The sequence below is a fragment of the Rhinatrema bivittatum genome, chromosome 2 (genome assembly GCF_901001135.1).
Source record: "Rhinatrema bivittatum chromosome 2, aRhiBiv1.1, whole genome shotgun sequence".
In the NCBI taxonomy this organism is placed as follows: Eukaryota; Metazoa; Chordata; class Amphibia; order Gymnophiona; family Rhinatrematidae; genus Rhinatrema; species Rhinatrema bivittatum.
In genome coordinates, this window is record NC_042616.1 from 571,624,452 (window position 1) to 571,647,453 (window position 23,002).

General features: G+C 42.9%; 1 protein-coding gene across 1 annotated transcript in view; it reads left to right on the forward strand.

Annotated features, from left to right (window-relative positions):
• Positions 1–1,703: 1,703 nt before the first annotated feature.
• SPIRE1 (spire type actin nucleation factor 1) overlaps positions 1,704–23,002 on the forward strand; it is a 472,800-nt gene continuing 451,501 nt past the window's right edge. Inside the window, exon 1 of the mRNA XM_029590957.1 lies at positions 1,704–2,416. Within this exon, the coding sequence (XP_029446817.1) occupies positions 2,080–2,416 (337 nt within the window). The 5' untranslated portion in view covers positions 1,704–2,079. The remainder of the gene's footprint in view (positions 2,417–23,002) is intronic.

A 23,002-nucleotide genomic window follows, 5' to 3' on the forward strand; every position in this document is an offset into this window, starting at 1 on the left:
CTCTCAAGTGCACCCTCTTGCTCTCTCACAGACCTACAGATGTACACAGGCTTTCACACACACACACTCTCGCTAGAGTTGCCAACTGTCCAGTTTTGGACCAGACAGCCAGGTTTTCAGGCATTCTGTACAGTGTCCAGTCAGAAGTACCAACTGGACGCTAAATGTCCAGTTTTGCAGGTGGATCCTTCTTTTCCCCCACAGCCTCTTAGTTAGAGGAAGAGAAAGGCAGGTCGGAGCATATTAGAGGAGAGCTGTGCTGTACCTCTGTCTCCTTTCCCATGCTGTGATTGGACAGCATAGGGAGAGGAGATGGTGTACAGCACAGCCCTCAGCTCCCAGTGGTTCTGCAGATACATACATACACTGTTTAGGAGGTTCACTGGCAGGTTCTAAAATGTATGCAAATGATGGGCTACTATGCCTCCACCCCACCGGGGGTCCTCAAGTGTTCAGTCCTGGTCTATGGAAAAGTTGGCAACCCTGCATCTCGCTCACACACACACACACTTGCATACAGGTTCTTACACCTACCCTCTTGCTCTCTCTTACATACACATATCGGCTCACACATATCATCTCTCTTTCTCACACATGAATCGTCTCAAGACCTGGTTGTTTCAACCAAGCCTTCTCCTAACTCAATAACTTATCAGATCTCCCACTAGTGGTCTCAGTCTTTGGTAACTCCTTAAGGGAACGCTCGCCCTAATTATCCTGATGTAGTCGATCTTAATACCTTTTGCCCTACTCTTAATCACAGAACTTTACACCAGCTAGCATTAGGCTCCCCGGTCTCCTTACCTATCTTATATACGTTGTTAAACACAGTTCTTTGTATCCAAGTTCGATCGTCCTGTTTATTGTAAGATATTCTCATGTCATGGTTATTGTTGGAATGTAAACCGACTTGAATGTAAACCTGCCTCTTAACTTTCAGAAAAAGACTCAAGACGTGGCTCTTCCACCAAGCCTTCTCCGATCCTCCAGACAATCACTAATGGCTTCCACTCTCATCCGGCCTTGGCATTTATTTTCATGAACTATGGACTCTGGTACCTCCAGGTTAAAGCACTTCCAAGCTTTAACCCGTTCTCTCTATCGTATCTTTCATAATTAATACTTGCCTTTATCTTCCTTCCAGCTTGTTTTAAGCTTCCAAGTTCTTGACTCCCGTTGATTGTAACTTTGACTTATTCCTATCTATGGTTATTTATTGTTTACCTGAATTGTTCCTTCAGTTATACCCTATGTTAAATGTAAACCGATCCGATATGGTTATTTACTATGAAGGTCGGTATAAAAAACTGTTAAATAAATAAATAAATAAATTGATTGGTAACTCTGTTACTTGAATATCGGTATATAAAAGTGCTAAATAAATAAAAATAACCATGCACATCCAGGATCCTACTCCTACCGGTTCTCTCTCTTATCTCTCACACTTTCACTCACTCTGGGGCTGCCGCTTTCTCTCTCTGACAAACACTCTCTCTAATCCCCCCTCCCCGGCCTCGCTTCGTCTGCCGAAAAAGCACTGCACACAGGCCCCTGCTTCCTAAACTCTGCCCATGTACTCCAGTCACCGAGCCAGCCTATCTGCCCAGAGACTGGCTGAGTTGCTGTAAACTGGAGGCGGGCAGCCTGAGTTGGAAGCAAGAAGGAGTCTCAGAACGTTAACATCCAGGCAACCCTACTCCGGCTTGGGCAGAGCGCGGCGCTGCGGGGCCAGCAGTGAGGTGGGGCTCAGCAGCACTAAGATGCCGCTAGTGACGCAAATACCGCGTGCACAGCCGAGCTCGAGCGTCCGTCCCCCCCGCTCCCTGTGATAAGCACGCGCCCGCTCCAGTCTCATTGTGACTGCGGACCCGCGGCCGAGCTCGTGCCCCGCGCTGTTTCACCGTGACGGCCCAACGGGCGTGCAGCTAGCGAACCGCCTTCTCGTTCTCTCCTCAACTACACAGCGTCGGGCGGCCCTGCCGGGGGATGTTGCCGCCGCCCAGTCGCTGCCGGAGCCCGAGGGGGAAGATGTCAGCGCCGTGGGGCGAGTCGGCCAGGCGCTGAGGAGCGGCTCCGGCCATGGCGCACACCACCCGGGCGCCTCCGGAGGCTGAAGCGGCGGCGGCTCTGGCTGGCGGCTCGGGACTGGACACTGCCGCTGGCGGCCGGCTCGGGGTGGGGGAGGAGGAGGAAGAGGAAGAAGCGGGAGCCCAGGAAGAAGTGGAGGCGCTGTCCCTGGAAGAGGTTCTGCGGCTGTACAATCAGCCGATCAACGAGGAGCAGGCATGGGCTGTGTGCTACCAGTGCTGCGGGGCCCTGAGTGCCCGGAGGTGTCGCCGAGGGGGAAGGCTGGTGGGAGCCGCGGACATTTGCATCCAGCGGGATGGCAGCGTCAGCACCGGAGTCCCCGCTGTAGGTCTGTATGTGTTTTATGCATATGTTATGTTGGGTATAATATTCACTATTGGCGTGCATGTATATGCTGTTAATGTACAGAATGTATTCCCCTCCTCATACTACAGATTTATATAGTTCCCATCATTACTTTCTTATGTATACTGTTCGTATACAAAATACATCTGCACTGTCCTCCTCCTTAGAGTAAATAAAATCAACGCCCTGCAGTGTTGTTCATGGCAAATGGTTTTGGCATTAATCACGGTAGTGATTAGCAGCCGGAGAGTGGTTGCGGCTGATCCCATCAGGTTGTCTGTTAGGTTGGGGTGTGCTGTGAAAGGACCCTCCCGGTCCTAGGGTTGCAGAATAATGGGATGGGGAGATGGATGGTTGGATGCTGTCAAAGGAGAGGGTGGGGCATCTGCTAGCAGTCCTGTGGAGTAAAATTGTGTCTTGGTTTAGATCCGCTGCTGCCGCCTCCTGATGATCTAAATCAGCTTGTTCCTTTCTCTTGCTGCTGGAGCGGGCTAGGTAAAGTGCATTGATGGGGGGGAAAAAAAATCCACTAGATGTAGGTCAGCATCTCTGGAAGGGTGGATGGCTGTACACAAAAGGCATATCTGGGATAACTGAATTATGCAATCCCAGGTATAGGGTTGTGGGGGATGGGGTTGGAAAATGACAAGACAAAGTCAGAAGATACAGTATGTAGCGTAAATAACATATGGATGCAAGCATCTCTCTTATCTGGATCAAAATTAAAATAGTAATATGAATGTAACTTGGAATATGTGCAATAAAAATAGAACACATGATTAATAGTTGTACAGTCATGCTTAAGTGCAGTTCATATTGTTGTACTGTAAATTAAAATTGTTATCAATATATCCTTTTTTAAAATCTAATTTCTTATAGTGAAACAGATCTTACAAGATCATCATGTCTGTCTGTTTCACCTGTAGATGTGTGCCCCCCCCCCCCCCAAAAAGGAGATTTTTGATGTGGAGGTTTTAACCTTACAGTTTCTGCTCTGTCAGGCCACATTCATAAGAAAATAAGAGGTGCCCTGCTGGGTCAGAGCTATAATCCATTGAGTCTAGTATTCTGTCGCCTGTTCTAAATCTGCTACTGTTATTTTATTTATCTAGATTTTTTTTTTTTTTCTAATAGTCTGATTTTTGGCCCTTCAAAGTGTATATCAAAGTGGATTACATTCAGGTACTATAGGTATTTCCCTGTCCCCACAAGGCTTACACTCTAATTTTGTAGATGAGAAAATGGAGGGTAAAGTGACTTGCCCAAAGGTCACAGTGGGATTTGAATATTGGTTTCCCTGGGTTGTAGTCTGCTGTTCTAGGCTACTCCTCCACTCAAGTTAGTTTCATGGAGTGTCCTTTAGCCTTAGTACTATTTGAAAGAGTAACTATCTGTTCCCTATTAAATTGTTTTGCACGGCTCATGATTTTATAAACCTCTATCAAATCCCCTCTTCCCCCAAGCTGAAGAGGCTTAACCTGTTTAGCTGTTTTTCATAGGACAGCCATTCCATCCTTTTAATCATTTTTTTTGCCCTTCTCTTTTTTGGTTCTGCTGTATCCAGGGCTTAATTTGTGGGGGAGTGGCCTGGAATGCAGTTCCATCATTTCTTTTCAACCTTAAGAGAAAAAGCAGTAGGAGTGTTCTGCCCCAGCTCCACTACCCCCCTCCCCCCCCCCCCCATCACAGGGTTGTACCTGGAACAGAGAACAGTCACTTTGCTATCTAATCCATTCCTTCTACTCCTATTGTGTAATGGAGGGGAAGGGGTGTGGTCCTGAAGCAGACATTGAAGAGCAAAGAATAGACACAAAAAAAGTTGAATTAGCATAAATTTGAAACTTGTGATAAGCAGTGATAATAATTAAGACCTTGAGATATTTGAATGTTTCTATCATATCTCCCCTATCTTGTCTTTTCTCTAGGATATACAAGTTTAGATCTTTAATTCTATTCCCATATGCTTTAGAACAAAGACCACTAACCGTTTTAGTAGTCATCCTCAGGACAGACTCCATCCTGTTTATATCACTTTGGAGGTATGGTCTCCAGAATTGTACACAGTATTCCAAGTGAGGTCTCACAGAAACCTATGCAAGGGCAATATCACCTCCCTTTTTCTGCTGACCATTCTTCTTCCTATTCAGCCAAGCGTAGTTCTGGCTTATACTGTCACTTTATCCACCTATTTGGCCACCTTAAGATCATCAGTTACAATTACCCCCAGATCCCACTCTTCCTTTCAGGCTGATGCAATAATGGTGTGGGGAAAACAGGTTCTCATGATTGAGGGCCCACTCTTCTAACATGCGCTGATTAACCTCTCCGGGAAGCCCGATTTAATATTTAAATATGCTGCTGTGGTAAAAAGGCGGCACTAGCTGAAATTGTGCTCCTCTAGGCGCCTCAGGCGCCCAGGAGAGGTGACTATCAGCGGGTTAGGAAAACGGATGCTCAATTTTTCGAGTGTCCCTTTTCCTGACCTGAGCATCCCTTTAACTAACCTGACCTCCGGCACACTTTTTTTTTTATTTAAAATTTTTTTTTTTAAAGGTTCTCCTTTTTGTTTCTCTGACTTAATATCACCATGATATTAAGTTGGAGGAAGTACAGAAAAGTACACTTTTTGGGCTGCTCAAAAATTAATGCCTTCTCTGGGCAGGCATTAATATCTGAGGGTAAAAATGTGCATGTCGGGCGCACACTTTTTTTTTTTTTTTTTTTTGCATCAGGGAGAAAGCTAATAGCCTCATCAACATGCATTTGCATGTGATGAGCATTATTAGCTTCATGGGGAGTTGGATGCATGTTTTGGATGCACTAATCCCATTATAATATAAGGGGTTGTGACATGTGTCCAACCACGGGTTAACCAGTGCGCTTGGCTGAGCACACTGTGTTGCATTGGCCTGTTTGTGCTTAGAAGAATTTCATCACCAATACTGTGCCTTTTCCTTTGGGTTTTTGCATCCTAAATGCATTACTCTGCATTTTTTTATCATTAAATCTTAGCTGCTAGATCTTAGACCATTCCTCAAGCTTTACTAGATCTCTTCTCATATTTTCCACTCCTTTCTGGCTGTCCACCTTGTGTTAGATTTTGGTATCATCAGCAAAAAGACAAACTTTCCCAAAAACCCTTCCGTTTTGTCACTAACAAAAATGTTGAAAAGAACCAGGCCGAGGTCTGTTCCTTGAGGCACACCACTAATAACAATCTCCCCCCCCCTCAGAGAAAACTGCACTCTTTGTCACCTCCCACTCAGCCAGTTTCTAACCCAGTCAGTCGCTGTAGGATACATACCAAGGATGAACTGTTTATTTTTAAATCTTCTGTGCGGAACCGTGTCAAATGCCTTGCTAAAATCCAAGTACACTACATCTAGCGCTCTTCCTTGATCCAACTTTCTGGTCACCCAGTCAAAGAAATTGATCGGATTCATCCTACAAGATTTACCTCTGGTAAAACCATGCTGCCTCAGATCTTGCAATCAATTGGATTCTAAAAATTGCACTAACCTCTGTTTTAGTAGCGATTCTATTGGTTTTCTTATCACTGAGGTCAGACTAAATGGCCTGTAGTTCCTAGCCTCCTCCTTTCTTCCAGTTTTATGAATAGGAATCACATTCGTACTTTTCTGGTCCTCCGTAATTTCTCCAGACTCTAAAGTATTGAAAAGGTCAGCTGCTGGGACATCTTTCAGTTCCCTTAGTATCCTTAGATGTATTCCATCTGGCCCTATCGCCTTATTTACTTTAAGTTTAGTTAGTACCTCATGATCACACTCTTCTGAAAATCAATTGAGGTTTACCTCACTTCCAAGCTTATTTTTATTTTATGCTGTCCGGCTCCAGGCCCTTCCACAGTGAACACCAACCAGAAATATTTGTTAAGCAATTTTGCTTTTCCTTATCGGCCTGTTGATATTCCTCCTCTTCACCTTTGAGCCTCACAATGCAACTTTTGCACTTCCTTGTATCACTAACATATCTGAAACAACAAAAAAAAAAGTCTTGTCCTGCCGATCTTCCCATTTGCTATTTTTCTTCTATTTGAATTTTTGCATTCCTGACTGTTTCCAGCTTCTCTTAATTTTTCCAGATATTGTTGCCTAACTTCCTTTTTCTGCGATCTTATAGTTTATGAATGCTAACCTTTGCTCTCTTACCTTTTTGAGCTACTTCTTTAGAAAACCATAATGGTCTCTTTTTCCTCTCCTCTTTATTTACATGGAGAGTATTCAAATCTTGGTGCAGAAGAAGGGGATTTGCCCTATCCAAAGCACATATAAAGACAATCTTAGAATTTCTTTAAGAAGGCCTAGATAAGGGACTGGCGCTGAAGTCTGCTGAAGGTACAGGTAAAGGTGTTAACATGTTATAGAGGCCAGGCAGAGGGTTCCTCAGTGGGCACCCATCCGGGAATGGCAAGTTTCCTCAGGGTAGTGAAGCATATGTACCCCGCCATGCTTGGCAAATAATACCAGCATGGGCTCTGAATATATTCTTGAGGGCCTTGACAGATGCACCCTTTGAACCCTTAAAGGAAGCATCCTTGAAGAATGTGACATTGTTTTTGGTTGCAATATGATCAACGAGGAGGAACTCTGAATTCCAGGCACTGTTTTGTAGAGACCCCTACCTGGTGTTCTACGAGGATAGGATCACTATCTACCTGGTACCTTCATTCCAGCCTAAGGTAGTATCAGAGTCCCACATGAATCAAGAAATATCTCGCCCTGCGTTTAACAAATTGCAAAGAGGAAAGAAGCTTGCATCTGCTGAATGCCGGGAAGGCATGCTTAAGATATCTCAAATTCATAAATTACTTCAGAAAGTCAGATAGGTTGTTGTGTTGTTTGGGTGCCATCTATTCCTTCTATCTACAATATAAATGGGCTCCGACCAGCCCGCAAATGCGCAATAGAGAGCAGCTCTACCGCGCATGCGTGGAACAGAGAGCTCTGAGCGACGTGCTGACGTTACGCGCAAGGCAGAGAGATCGGACAAGGGTGTCACGAAGGGAAGGAGGAAAGGGCAGATGAGCAGCCGCTCCGAGAAACGGCTCCTCCGACATGTTAACAGCCTGAGCCCGTCCCACCGCCGCCAGCTAAGGGGAGAGGGAGTAGGGACGTCCGGTCCATCACGCACAGGGATCGGAGGAGGAAAGGGCAGAAAAGTCGCCGAGCCTGTCCGTCTACCGCCGGGGAAGGGGGGAGGGAGTTGGGACATCTGGAGAAGAGCTAAATCTCGCCATTTTAACCGTCACGCAAAGGGACAACAGCTGGCCCTGTAGAAGAGAAAAAAAGGGAGTGGAGGAGGGCTGAGGGAGGGAGAGGGAAGGGGTTGTGGATGAGATGAGATGGGATGGAAGGATATGAGTGAGTAAGTGGGAAGGGTAAGAAGTTGTGCAGAAGAGAGCGGCTCTGACTGGCATGCTGGTCTGACCGACGGAATCTCGCCCGTTTGAACGGGTCTAACGGCTTGTCCATTATAAACTATCCATTATGAGATGGATAAAGCAAGCAATGATGGTGGCCTAAATTGGACAGAGTGGACAGGTGCTGGACTGGCTGGAAGCGCACATGGTGCAGTCTTTGCTTGGATGGACATAAGTTAGTTTCCCCTCAGGAAATTTGGAGAGCAGCCCATGGTTGTCATTGCATTCTTTTATGAAGCATTACAAACTGACTTTACAGTCGAGGGAGGACTCAATAATTGGCAGGAAAGTTCTGGAGGCTATTTAGTCCTTACCCCATCCCATGAAGTCTCTGCTTTGGCACATCCCTCTTGTCTGGAGTGGTCTGCAGGACAAAAAGGAAGGTAAAATTTAATCTCCCCTTTAATTTCTTTTCCTTGAGTCCTGACGGAACAGTCCAGAGCCCTTTTGGGGAGACAGAGAAAAGGAAGAAAAGGTGGGAGAGAGGAAAAGGTAATAAGGCCATGATTAGGACATTTTACCAGCTGACACTAAAATGGATTTCCTCCTCTCTCCTGGCATAAGTTTAAAAAAAAAAAAAAAAAAAGAGAAGGTTGTGAGTCCACACTGCTATGCAGTACAGAAGTCAAGAAAGTGGGGCATCAAAGAAGGAAGGTCAGTATAGTCTGTTCATAATTTGGTCAATTACTTTATTTCATCTTTTTCCAGTTCCCTTTCCCTTCTTTCTCTCTTTTTTACGAAATAAAAGGGTATAATGTTAAAAATGTGACATGGCAGTAAGGAGTCTAGAACAAGAAGCTACAGATGTTGTGTCCTGCTATCCCAGAAATATAGGGAAGAGGATGTAAGAAAAAGGAAGGTGTTCTTTGCCTCAACCTGCTAGTGATAGTTAATTCCATTTGTCAGGACTCAAGGAAATTGATGAGTAAGATTAAAGTTTTATCTTTTTGCTTATTGTTCCTTTTTCCAGATTCTTAATGAATAACACTGGTCCTAGTTTAGATCCCAGGGGCACCACACTCTCTTTACCTGTGTATAGTTCTGATCACCGCATCTCAATATAGATAATATAGCAGATTTAGAAAAGATACAGAGAAGGGCGACCAAAATGATAAAAATGATGAACGATTCTCCTACAAGGAAAGGCTAAAGAGAGATTAGGACTCTTCAGCTTGGAGAAGAGATGCCTGAGGGGGAGAAGATAGAAATCTATAATAATGAGTGGTTTTGCATGGTTAAATGCAAATTGGTGGTTTACTCTTAAAGTAGAAAGACTAGGTGGAATGCAATGAAGTTACCAGGTGATTACTTTTAAGACAAATAGGAGAAAAGACATTATTTAGTCAACACATAATTAAACTCTGGAATTCATTGCTGGAGGAAGTGGTAAAAGTTGTTAGTGTAGCTGGATTTAAAAAAAAGGTTTGGACAAGTTCCTGGAAGAAAAGTTCATAAACCAATTATTAAGGTGGACTTGGAGAAATCCACTACTTCTCCCTGGGATAAGCAGTATGGAATCTATTGAACTTAGGAATCCCACCAGATACTCTTGACCTGGACTAGCCATTATTGGAAACAAGATGCTGGGCTTGATGGACCTTTAGTCTGACCCAGCATGGCAAAATTTATGTTCTTATACCTCTATCAATTGGGAAACCTTTTAGTTTTACTCTGTTTCCTACCCTTTAAACATTTTACATAAGACTTTTTATTATATGCCTTCTGCAAATACAGATTTACTATAACAACTCGCTCATTCTTTACACATACTTATTTACACCTTCAAATTAAAATATGAGTAAGTCATCACATCCCATTGCTGAATCCATGCTGGCTGTATCCCATTAAGCCATGCTTATCCCTACCACCATTAATTCTGTTCCTGACAATAGTTTCTATCATTTCATTTGGTACCAATGTCGGGCTCATTGATTTGTAGCTTCATGGAACATCTCAGATCCCTTTTTAAAAAACAAAACCTTTCAGATAGTGCGTTAAAAATTCCAGAGTACATTTCAGTGACTGATAAAAGTTTCACAGCACTTATGTTGAATGTAGAAGTATGGCAGCAAGAAGACAAGGACATATCAATCTAAAAAGAATAAAATGTATTAAAATATTGAAAACAGCATACAGTTCCCATATCCAAAGCTATCTTAATATTATGAAAGTTCACAACTAATCGAGCAAAACAAATGGCTTTAAAGCAGTTCTATGAAAGTCTCAGTTTCTTAACTTCCTTGTGTTTAACAATAATATAAGTAAATAGAAATATGAGTTAACTAACTTAGAGCACAATTTCCAGTAAGGTAAAATTTCCATAGCTGAAAAGTTATGAATTCCTTGTGTATATTTACCAAAGGAAGCGGATCCATTCCTTTTATTGAAGATGGACCTCCAGTGGCATGCAATAGGTCAGCAGCCACCAAGTAATTAGCTAAACTGATATCCTCTCGCATCAAAGCAAAAGGTTCCATGTGGATTACCTTTAAATGATATAGCAGACCTGCCACTATTAATATGTCTAGAAACCTAACCTTTCTAGCATTCCCTGTTGGGACTTTCACCCATTAGTATTGTTTTCAATTTTTATAATCTGTCTAATCTGTTAGCATTTCAGAGCCTGCTCGTAATCATGGTCAAGTGGACAGAAGTAAACTTTCACTTCTGTACTCTTTCCTATCATGCATGGAATTTTTAGCCGTAGAAATTCTAGAGTGCAGTTTGTTTTTGTGAAGGGTTTGTAGCTTGCAGGATGTTTCAGTGAGCTGCCCTACTCACTTCTGATGCCAATCTGGGGCCTCAGACGCATCGATGCTGCTGCCACTCAATGAGGCATGGACGTCATCCGATCTCACTCCTGCTGGTTCTCCCTAGACATTCGCGCACTCAACACCAGATCTCTTAAAGGGACCATGGAGGGAACTTGCCATGGTGCCCTCTGATGACATAACCAGGTCCCTTCTATTTAAGATGCTTCAGCAGCAGGTCTCCTGGTCCTTGTGTACCAGTGTGTATTGCTATTTTGTGGTCCTTGCCTGTTGCTTCGTCCGTGCCTTGTCTAGTTGTTCTTTGTTCTCCTCTGCCTTGCCTTGTCTTGTCCCTTGTTTCTTGTTCCATTGATCTGACTTCCTGGACTTCAACCTTGGCTTTGGGCTTGACCCTGCTCTGCCTGTCTTCTGTTATGGCTGGCTGCCACTTGCCTTGATTCCCTGGCTTCTGTTACTGTTATCTTCTTTCTGCCCAGACCTATGCTTCACCTTGGACTCAACTCAGGACTGCTCTAGGGACCCACCTAAGATTTGCCAGAACCCAAGGGCTCAACCTTTGGGGATGGTGGTTGATATAGGTGAAGCTCTAGCCGGTCCCATCTCTGGGTTTCTTCGCCAGCTGATGGTGTGGGCCTTGGGGGCTTACCCACTAGGCAGTGCAGACCACACCTTAGCACAAGTTGTTCACATCCTCGTCTAGTCTTACAGTTGTCTTTAGAACTTGTATCTTGCTTAACTCTATGCCATCCTTAACATATAGTACCAATATCCTCCCCTACCCCGGTTCAGACTGTTCTGTCATTTCAATATATTTTGTTCCCTGGTATCAGTGTTCCATTGGCTATCCTCTTTCCACCCATTTCTGTGAGATGTTTAATATATTTATACTTAAGTCTTGTGTCATATATTCTAACTCTCTCCAATCTTATTTTTCAGACTCCTGGCATTTATACACATACATCTAAAAGTATTCTTTTATTTCTTTTCACAACCTGCTTATTAATAGTTCATTCAAGTAATTTGAAATCATTTTATATTTGTTTGCTTTTTCTTTAAATTCATCTGATCTACCTTGGCTTTTTTCTCATGCCTTCTATCAGAAAATTGTAATTTGCCCATTTTAATAGCATCCTTTGAAAATATCTCACTCCGGACCATGTCCTCCTGAGCAACTATCTGCTTTCCCTATGATATAGTTTAAAAACTTCTGTTATGTTATATTTGTAGATCCCCCACCTTCTGTCTCCTTTTAAATTTAGTGCCAGTTGGTGGGCTTCATCTTGGTTAAAGTAGATCCCTTCACATTGGAATAAGTTTCCCCCTTTTCCAAAAAGTTCCTCAGACCCTAATTAATTTAAAGCCCTCTTCCCTATGCCATCACCAAATCCACGCATTGAGATTCTGGAGCTCAGCCTACCTTGTGGGTCCTGCATGTGTACCTAGAAGCATTTCTGGGAATGCTACCTTGAAAGCCCTGGATTTTGGAAATGGGGGTTTGCCCGTTCAGGGGCTGTGTACATTTCCAATCTGGCTCTTCTTTTCTGGTTAATCATTTGGCCCTTAAAATAAACATAAAATAGCACCCCCAATCTCTTTTTTTCCCATTGAATATTTGTCAAGAAATCATATGGAATGTGTAAAAGGTTTGATAACCTTTTTTTTATCTAAGCAAATGTGTGACCTACTTTGCTGACCATGATGAGATTTCTCCTCTTCTTCCCCCCACATTGCAATATTGTATTGATGCATGAAGATACATGAATATAGAACAGAGAACTGAATAGTGGATTCAGGGCAGGAACATTTTCATAAATGGGGGCATTGCCAGTTTAGCTATGCGTCTATTTACATTTTGCTCACCTGGAAAACCAGTTCAAGACAGACTGGTTTTTAATTGCTCCTTGGGGAAAGGGGGCTGGTAGTGGGGTGCAAAGAACATATTAAGAGTAAAAGGATACTAATGATGTAATAGAATTAGGGCATCCCGACAGTGAGGTTTCAATTATAAGAAAAGTAGTTCAAGTGCCTGTAATTAAAAACTCAGCTGAGCTAAAAAATTCGAACTTATCCCTATCAATTTAAAAAGCAGAATGAAAATACAAACAAAAAACAAACTTTGAAATGTTTGTATGCTAATGCCAGAAGTCTAAGAAGTAAGATGGGAGAATTAGAATGTATAGCAGTGAATGATGACATAGACTTAATTGGCATCTCAGAGACATGGTGGAAGGAGGACAACCAATGGGACAGTGCTATACCGGGGTACAAATTATATCGCAGTGACAGAGGAGCACCCGGGAGGCGGAGTGGCAATTTATGTCCGAGATGGCATAGAGTCCAAGAGGATAAACATCCTGCATGAGACTAAATGCACAATTGAATCTTTTATGGGTAGAAATCACTTGTGTGTCAGGGAAGACTATAGTGATAGGAGTATACTACCATCCACCTGGTCAAGATGGTGAGACCGATAGTGAAATGTTAAGAGAAATTAGGGAAGCTAATCAAATTGGTAGTGCAGTAATAATGGGAGACTACATTGACGATATTTTTCTTCTGTGGTTAGGCACAGAGGTACAATTGTTCATGTTCATTGACCGGCTCAACGCATGTGATCCTAATCTCCAGTTCAACTTTTGTTTACATCGTTCTCAGATTGCTTTTTTAGATGTGCTCGTTTAGGTAGATGACGGTCGTTTTTAGACTACCATTTACCGGAAAGAGACGGATCGTAACACTTTGCTATCTTTTCAAAGTTGTCATCCCAGCACGTTGCGCAAGAATATCCCAACTGGCCAATTTTTTAGACTTCACAGACTGTGTACCACTAATAGTGAGTTCCTGGATAAAGCCCATGATATGTCATCTCGCTTTATATCAAGGGGGTACCCCAAGGCTGTAGTTAAAAAAAAAAAGCGATGAAACGCGCCTTATACACTAACCGGGATTTATTATTTGTTCTCTCTCGACATTCGGAACCTTCAGTCACCAACTGCATTCTACCCTTCTCTACCCTTAGTCGGCCTATCACTGGCATGATCCGGAGACACTGGGAGGCTTTATCTTTAAACACGTTGTTCCCCGGTCCCCTTCGGTTTACATTCCGTCGGGGCAAAAATTTACGAGATGAAACTTATCCATACGGGACCTTCCAATGTCACGGGACCCTATCAGTGATCCTGGCCACCACCCCTGTGGCCGGTGTACAGTATGTGCTTATACATCCTCTACGACTTGTTTCATGCATCCGACCACTGGTAAAAGTTTTCAGTTGCGCTTTCACTCTGACTGTACCACGTCAGGAGTAGTTTATATTATCACTTGCACTTGTTCTTTAATTTATGTTGGGAAAACTTCCCGTATGGTAAAGACCCGGATCATAGAGCATTGCTCCAATATACGTCTGCAGCGAGAAAAAGAACCCTTGGTCGATCACTGGATTAAAAATTCACATTCCCTTTCAGATCTTTCATTTTGTGTGATTGAGGTTTTTCCACGGCCTTTACGGGGGGGTAACTATGCTGAGTTATTAGGCAGGATTGAACAACGTTGGATCTTCACATTAGATACAGTGTTCCCAAAAGGTTTAAACCGGGAAATTGAATGGTTTCTATTCACTTAGATTCACTTGCAGGGTAGGCTGGTCCATGTTGCTGCTACGGTGCACTACAGGAACGGGAACCAATGAACGGAGTCCTTTGACTCACGTGGTTGGTTCTCCTGTAGGTTTTGGCGCCTCTGTCTTCTTTAAATACCTGTCAACTTTAAAGGGCATTGCGCTCCCTGTCATTTTCCAAATGCTGCTGTCAGGTATGTTACATTTTGTGTACTTCATTACGGTCGGTTGTAAGTCCTCTCACAATCCTGATACTTGTTAATTTCTTTAATTTACAGCTCTTTTGTGAATTCCTGCGGTGGCGATCCCCCCCCCCCCCGATGCAGCCTGCGGCGAAACACGGGACCGTGTCGGGGGACGCCATTAAGCCTGTGCTTGTACAAAATTGTGGAGTTGCCATATTGAAATAATAAAACACTTTATGTTTCATATGACTTTCAGACTATTCTGTCAGGATTGAACACATATCTGCACTGTGTGTACTTTGCGATATTGCTTGAGGTGCAGTAATTGCTCATTGTGTTTTCTCAGACTTCAATTACCCCAATATTGACTGGGTAAATGTATCATCGGGACAAGCTAGAGGAATAAAGTTCCTGGATGGAATAAATGACATTTTTTATGGAGCAATTGGTTCAGGAACCGACAAGAGAGGGAGCAATTTTAGATCTAATTCTCAGTGAAGCACAGGATTTGGTGAGAGAGGTAACAGTGGTGGGGCCGCTTGGCAATAGTTATCATAATATGATCAAATTTGAATTAATGACTGGAAGGGGAACAGTAAGCAAATCCATGGCTCTCATGCTAAACTTTCAAAAGGGAAACTTTGATAAAATGAGAAAAATTGTTAGAAAAAAACTGAAAGGAGCAGCTACAAAGGTAAAAAGTGTGCAAGAGGCGTGGTCATTGTTTAAATTAATAAAAAAAAAAAACCCCAACCCATCCTAGAAGCACAGTCCAAATGTATTCCACCCATTAAAAAAGGTGGAAAGAAGGCAAAACGATTACCAGCATGGTTAAAAGGGGAGGTGAAAAGCTATTTTAGCCAAAAGATCTTCATTCAAAAATTGGAAGGAGGATCCAACAGAAGAAAATAGGATAATGCATAAACTTTGGCAAGTTAAATGTAAGACATTGATAAGACAGGCTAAGAGAGAATTTGAAAAGAAGTTGGCCATAGAGGCAAAAACTCACAGTAAAACTTTTTAAAATATATCCGAAGCAGCCTGTGAGGGAGTCAGTTGGACCGTTAGATGATCGAGGGGTTAAAGGGGTACTTAGAGAAGATAAGGCCATCGCGGAAAGATTAAATGATTTCTTTGCTTCGGTGTTTACTGAAGAGGATGTTGGGGCGATAACCTTCTCTGGAATGGGTTCCTTGGGTAATGATTCAGATGGACTGAATCAAATCACGGTGAACCTAGAAGATGTGGTAGGCGTGATTGACAAACTGAAGAGTAGTAAATCACCTGGACCGGATGGTATACACCCCAGGGTTCTGAAGGAACTCAAAAATGAAATTTCAGACCTATTTGTTACCTATCATTAAAATCATCCATTGTACCTGAAGACTGGAGGATAGCTAATGTAACCCCAATATTTAAAAAGGTCTCCAGGGGCGATCTGGGAAACTACAGACTGGTTAGCCTGACGTCAGTGCCAGGAAAAATAGTGGAAAGTGTTCTAAACATCAAAATCACAGAACATATAGAAAGACATGGTTTAATGGAACAAAATCAGCATGGCTTTACCCAAGGCAAGTCTTGCCTCACAAATCTGCTTCACTTTTTTGAAGGAGTTGTTAAACATGTGGGTAAAGGTGAACTGGTAGATGTAGTGTACTTGGATTTTCAGAAGGCGTTTTGACAGCGTTGCTCATGAGAGGCTTCTAGGAAAAGTAAAAAGTCATGTTATAGGTGGTGATGTCCTTTCGTGGATTTCAAACTAGCTAAAAGACAGGAAACAGAGAGTAGGATTAAATGGACAATTTTCTCAGTGGAAGGGAGTGGGCAGTGGAGTGCCTCATGGATCTGTATTGGGCCCCTTACTTTTCAATATATTTATAAATGATCTGGAAAGAAATACGAGTGAGGTAGTCAAATTGGCAGATGATACAAAATTGTTCAGAGTAGTTAAATCATAAGCAGATTGTGATAAATTGCAGGAAGACCTTGAGACTGGAAAATTGGGCATTGAAATGGCAGATGAAATTTAATGTGGATAAGTGCAAGGTGATGCATATAGGGAAAAATAACCCATGCTATAGTTAAACAATGTTAGGTTCCATATTAGGTGCTACCACCCAAGAAAGAGATCTAGGCGTCATAGTGGATAACACATTGAAATCGTCGGTTCAGTGTGCTGCAGCAGTCAAAAAAGCAAACAGAATGTTGGGAATTTTTAGGAAGGGAATGGTGAATAAAACAGAAAATGTCATAATGCCTCTGGCTCCATGGTGAGACCCCACCTTGAATACTGTGTACAATTCTGGTCGCTGCATCTCAAAGATATAATTGCAATGGAGAAGGTACAGAGAAGGGCGACCAAAATGATAAAGGGAATGGAACAGCTCCTCTGTGAGGAAAGACTAAAGAGGTTAGGACTTTTCAGCTTAGAGAAGAGACGGCTGAGGGGGGATATGATAGAGGTGTTTAAAATCATGAGAGGTCTAGAACGGGTAGATGTGAATCCATTATTTAGTCTTTCAGATAATAGAAAGACTAGGGGGCACTCCATGAAGTTAGCATGGGGCACATTTTTAAAACTAATCGGAGAGAGTTCTTTTTCACTCAATGCACAATTAAACTGGAATTTGTTGCCAGAGGATGTGGTTAGTGCAATTAGTATAGCTGTGTTTAAAAAAGGATTGGATAGATTCTTGGAGAAGTCTATTACCTGCTATTAAATTGACTTAGAAAATAGCCACTGCTATTACTAGCAACGGTAACATGGAATAGACTTAGTTTTTGGGTACTTGCCAGGTTCTTATGGCCTGGATTGGCCACTGTTGGAAACAGGATGCTGGGCTTGATGGACCCTTGGACTGACCCAGTATGGCATTTTCTTATGTTCTTAATTATGTCTTACCAGTTACATAAATAACTAGTCACAGCATTTTGTAAATATGTTTTGCTGTCCTAAACCACCTTGTATCCAAAGTAAGACAACTGTGGAAAGTGAGCAGGAACAGTTTACACCTTCGTAATGTGAGGCACCAAAGACTTGTTTATATGCTAAATTTGTAACCCACTTGGAGTGAATGTCATATGCAAATTGGCAGGATATAAATCCAAGTAGTAAATAAAATAAAACTGTACCTTTTTGGGGGGAGCCCTCCTTCGTAGGCTGGCCAGCTGCAGGAGTATGCAATAGGTCTCCCAGTGGCATTCAAAGCAGCACTCATCTTAGGGTAACCTGAGAGTTCATTGCAGTGTGAAACAAATAGAATATATTATTAAAAGGTGTACAGCTCTCATTGCAAAAAATTGTGGCGATGAGAAATCAGGACGAAAAGGAAAGATCTAGAAATGCAATGCTCTAAGGAAGCTCTAGAGGCAGCAAATGGGAGAGTGGATATTCTGCGGATGGGGGAGGTGCACGTTATATCAATAAAATAGAAGCCTGTAGATTTTCTTTGCTTTCAAGCAAGAAGACATTTATGTGTTTTGTTTTTAGTATGGGCAAAAATGAATTGGAAAACCCTGTTTTCACTAATAGCTTAACCAGTGTCTCATGCGTATATTAGACTTTTTTTTTTTTTGTTTTGTTTCTCCTGCAGCAAAATTTTCCTCTTATTTTTGGTTTGCAGAATTTAGCCAGAGTCCTCCATCTGCTCAGTGTTTGATTTTATGTAATGCTATTGGGTCATGGGCCTGAGGGATTAGTTTCTTTTTTGTTTATTCCTATAGGTTTATAGTAAGTAGTTCAGAGCTGTTTAAGGAGCTTAAAATTCTGTGGTTTGATCCCTTAGTATTGTCTATGAATTAATATTAAATTATATCCTTTCTTATTGCCTGCACTATTTATCTTTCATTTTTTGTTTCATTCGGTAAAATAGTGGTGTATACACAGTAATAAGGAAATGTGTGAACGTTTCATGACATTTCCTTTCCTTCTTAGGTACAAAAATGTGCACATAGTTTTGACTACTAACCAAGGACAGGTCAGCTTTAAAGAATCTTCAGTGATATAACAGTGTGTGCTGATCTTGTTGAGGATTTGATTTTTATTAACTTGCCTCTTTAGAGAGAGATGACTCTTGTCACCTATAGGCACCTATAGGCTAGTGCCTATAGGTGGCAAGATGACTCTTGTCACCTATAGGCACTAGCCAAGGACACAATGTGCTATGACCTCCGTGAGATTTTAATTAAACTGGTTGGAACTGTCCTGTTTCCCTGTAGGAGAGAAAAAAAAACAGATTTTAAGCATAGGGGAGAGCCGGGGTCACTAAATATCTGTGGTAGAAATGTGAATTGGATGAATGGTTCAAAAGTTATTAAAAAGGGAGGGTAAACACGGTCATGATTTTATAGGGCTAGCTGCTGTGTACAAAACTTGACACACAGAAGTGAAGGAGCATGTTGAAAGTGATACCTTTTTATTGGGCTAATTACATATGTTACTAGCTTATGAGTTAATCTTCCTTCTTCATCAGGTAAGCGTAAATGTGACCTTTGTTAAGAGACTGCCTAATGCAGTCTCTTTCTGGGCTATGTTTAAACAGCATTTCAGAAGTGGCACATTTTAGGCAACATTCTGACCTACTCATGCATTAGAGCAGAAGAGGAAAGAAACAAAGCTGTGTAATTGTAACTGTGGGAGGAGGTGACAATCAAGCTGCAAATTACTATTCTAGACACCATACCAGAAACTATTACTAACATTATGTAATATGCTATTATGATTCAGATCAAAAATAAAAAGCCAGGTTCTCCACTTTGGAATCTCAAAACACAGTTAGCTAAACACAGAATCGGTTTTTTTTACATAGTAATTTTATAAACAGTACAACAGAAAATTGCAGCACTCATTCATTGGGTTGGGCTGCATAGTTTGGGCATACTATTGGATGCACTGTTGGAGGTACATAGGTGAGCGCTGCTACTTGAGTGTGATCTTGGAATGATTTCTGTTTGCATTAGATGCAGGAAATAATGACGAAATTTGCTGGAACTCTGAGTGTATATAACGGTGAACCACTGGTAGAAGTGAATGTGCCTTTATTTTTTTAAATGGCCTTGCAGTTTCTTCCTTCTGCTTTGGGTTTCCCGCTCAATCAGAGCAGATCCTTTCACATTGATAGGCTGATTTAGCCATGCTGTATGGGATCGCGTCATGATCCTGTTAGGCGGAGCTTCCCTCAGTGAATCAGAGTTTTAACTCTGTGCAGCTGCGCGTTGTGTTCCCGTGCGAATTAGCCATTTTCCATTCAATCTATTTTTTTCCGTGAGCCTAATGCACGCGGGCTTTTGTTCTCTCAGTGAAGAAATATTTTCGTCAGAATTTTTTTCAATTTTTTCCCTGCATAATGGCACCCGAACTGTCTGGGTTTAAATATTGCCAATGCGGGAAGGTTATGTCCCTCACGGATGGGCATAATTATTGTTACTTGTGCCTCAGGCCCGATCACGACCAGGGATCTTGTCGTGATTGTGGCAGAATGTCACTACGAGCACGCCGACATCGCGCGGAGCAGATCGAGCGCCTCAAAACCTCAGGTACTCATGCCCCGCGGCCATCGGTGCAATCTTTGCCCATCCGGGTGAAGAAGACTTCGACTTCCCATAGAAAATGGGCCTCCTCCCTGCGACCACAGGAGAAGCCCCGCCACTCATCAGGACCTGGGCCCAGGTATATTATACCAACAGAGCCCAGCAAAGTTAGCCAGGGGTCGATAATCACTCCCCCTGCTCCTATATAGGCCCCAGCTGCGTTGTCCGAAGCACAGGCACTTTGCAGCCTAGAGCGTCGTCTGCATCAAAGCATACGGCGCATGACTGGCGCTCAGTGTCTACGACGCAAGTGTCGTCTTCGACACAATCGAAGCTTCAGACACCCTTGATGCATCTAGCGCTGCCTACGATGCAACCTGTTTGACGCATGATGCACCATGCACGACGCCACCGAGGCGTACGGAGCAGTTCACGGCACCATCGCATACTTCACACTCTCTGGCGCCATCGTTTCATAAGGACCCTTTACAATATCTGCCTTCTAAAAAGCATAAAACTAAGAGTCTAGGTCCAGACACAAACACCGTAGTTCAAAAGGAAAACTGACTTCATCCCCGATGCACTCAAGCCGCTCCTCTCATTCCAGAGCAACCCTTTTTGGATGTAGATGTAGAAGGTTTCTCTGACCTTCCGGCCCCTTCATCTAAAGCGACATCCAGTAGCGCATACTCAATATGTTCAGACGTATCTTTATCATCCAAACGTAGAAGCGGTTCGCCAACCTTACATCCACCTTCTCCTAAAAGATCAGAGCCTCCATCAGGTTTTTCTTCTAAAGAAATTCCACATTCCTGTCCACTTTCCAGGACAGGCCAAACCAGAACACAGCAAGGCGCACTGTCATCAAAAGCTATGTCGACAATTTCTCAAGCGTTATCCACTTTCTTTCAGGATTTAGAATCCATGGAAATACCACAGTCTCCACACAAGGATTCTCCACCACCAGCTTCTCCTAAGGAAAAGATTCCTGAACCACTGAAAGGACTGGATATTCCTGAATTTCCAGACCCGGATCACCCTTATAGCCCTGAATCGCCAATTACATCGGCCTAATCTCCCTCTTCCTCCACGGGCTTGCCATCTGACCCTCCAGATACCTTACCAGAACCCTATTCTCCGCCTGAGGATCTCTCATACTCTAAATTTATTGAGAAAATGGGAACATTCCTCAATGTGGAGACTGGGAAAGTGGCTGACCCACGTTCAGAGACGCTCTGTATACTAAAAATTTTTGACATGTCACATGAACCCACTGCGCTACCACCTCATGCAGTTCTTCAAGGAGTTCTTGAAAAGATGTGGGAAGCCCGCTTTTCCACTCTTTCAACATCTAGAAAGACTGACTTAAAATTACGAATGCAAAACTCAGCAATTTATAATTCAGCTCAACTTCCACATAACTCACTTGTAGTGGAGTCCACAATGTCAAAGGCAAAGCATCCAAAATTACATGCCAACACTCCGCCAGGTAAAGATAATAGATATCTGGATGAGTTTGGGCGAAAGACTTACCACGCTGCAATGCTGTCGTCAAAGATAAGTACTCATCAATTTTATATGACGCAGTATTTTTGTCGCTTCAAAAGTTAAACCCCTCTGTACAGCAGATGACAATTCCTTACCACAACCCTTCACAGATTTGGAGGAAGGCCTGCGTCATTTACTATATTCCATATACGAGAACTTCGACACATCTGCCAGGACATCGTCTGCGGCAATTGCGGCTCGCCACATAGTTCGGTTGAGAGCTAGCGCCATAAGGGACGGTGTCCATGAAAAACTAGCAGATCTCCCGTGCAAACCTGAAAATCTGTTTGGAAACCAATTTGCGGAGACTGTTTCCAAATTAAAAGAGCAGAACTTAGCGGTACACTCCTTAACTTCACCAATTGACTTCCAGTCTTCGTCAAAAAGATATAACCCCTCATATCGTCGTAAATGTACCCAAGGGGTCAGTTTCGCTCTTATCCCTCATATAGGCCGCAACCATTCACTCCAGCGAGATCTTCTCAGTCCTCACTCCCTCATCAACGTTCTTGACAACAGCGTCCTGCCAAACAAGCTGCAGCACCCCCACAAAAACAGCCTCTGGCTTTTTGAGGGAGGTGACGCCATCCTCACTGCTACTAGTTGGAGGATGCCTACAATTCTTCCAAGAGCATTGGGAATCCATCACTTCAGATCAGTGGGTACTTCAAATTATAAAGGAGGGTTACCAGTTGAATTTCATAACCAGTCCCCCTCTGCTGCATATACCACCTCTACAAGGATTCCAACATCAGATACCCTCGTTTAAAAATAGAGGTCTCAGAACTCCTTCTCAACAAATCCATTCAGCTTCTTCCATCTCATCAAATGGATCAAGGATTCTACTCCCAATATGTCCTCATTCCCAAGAAATCAGGGGGTTCTCGGCCCATTCTCTATCTTTGAGATCTGAACAAACATATTCAGAAAGAGAAATTCAAAATGACCTCTCTCAAAAACCTTCTTCCTCTTCTACAAAAGAACGATTGGATGTGTTCCATCGATCTGAAGGATGCGTACTCACACATTCCCATGCACCTGTCCTCCTGGCATTTCCTATGTTTCCGAGTCCAGAACACTCATTACCAATACAAGGGCCTTCCGTTCGGCCTTTCCTCAGCACCCAGGGTGTTCATGAAGTGCCTAGCGGTGGTGGTGGCTCACCTATGACTACAATCAATCCAAATTTTTCCTTACCTGAACGATTGGCTTCTAGTAGCCTCAGACCCACTTACGCTCCAGATCCATACAACCACCACATTACAATGCCTACAGAATTTGGGATTCATCATCAATTATGAAAAATCCCATCTCCAACCCACTCAACTTCTGCAGTTTATTGTAGCAGTGATACACACTGTACACAACAGAGCTTATCTGCCTCGAGACAGAGCTCTCACCCTCTCCAACCTAGCTCAATGTCTGCACCTGCAAACATGCTCTTCTGCACGATGTGTTCTTCAATTACTCTGCCACATGG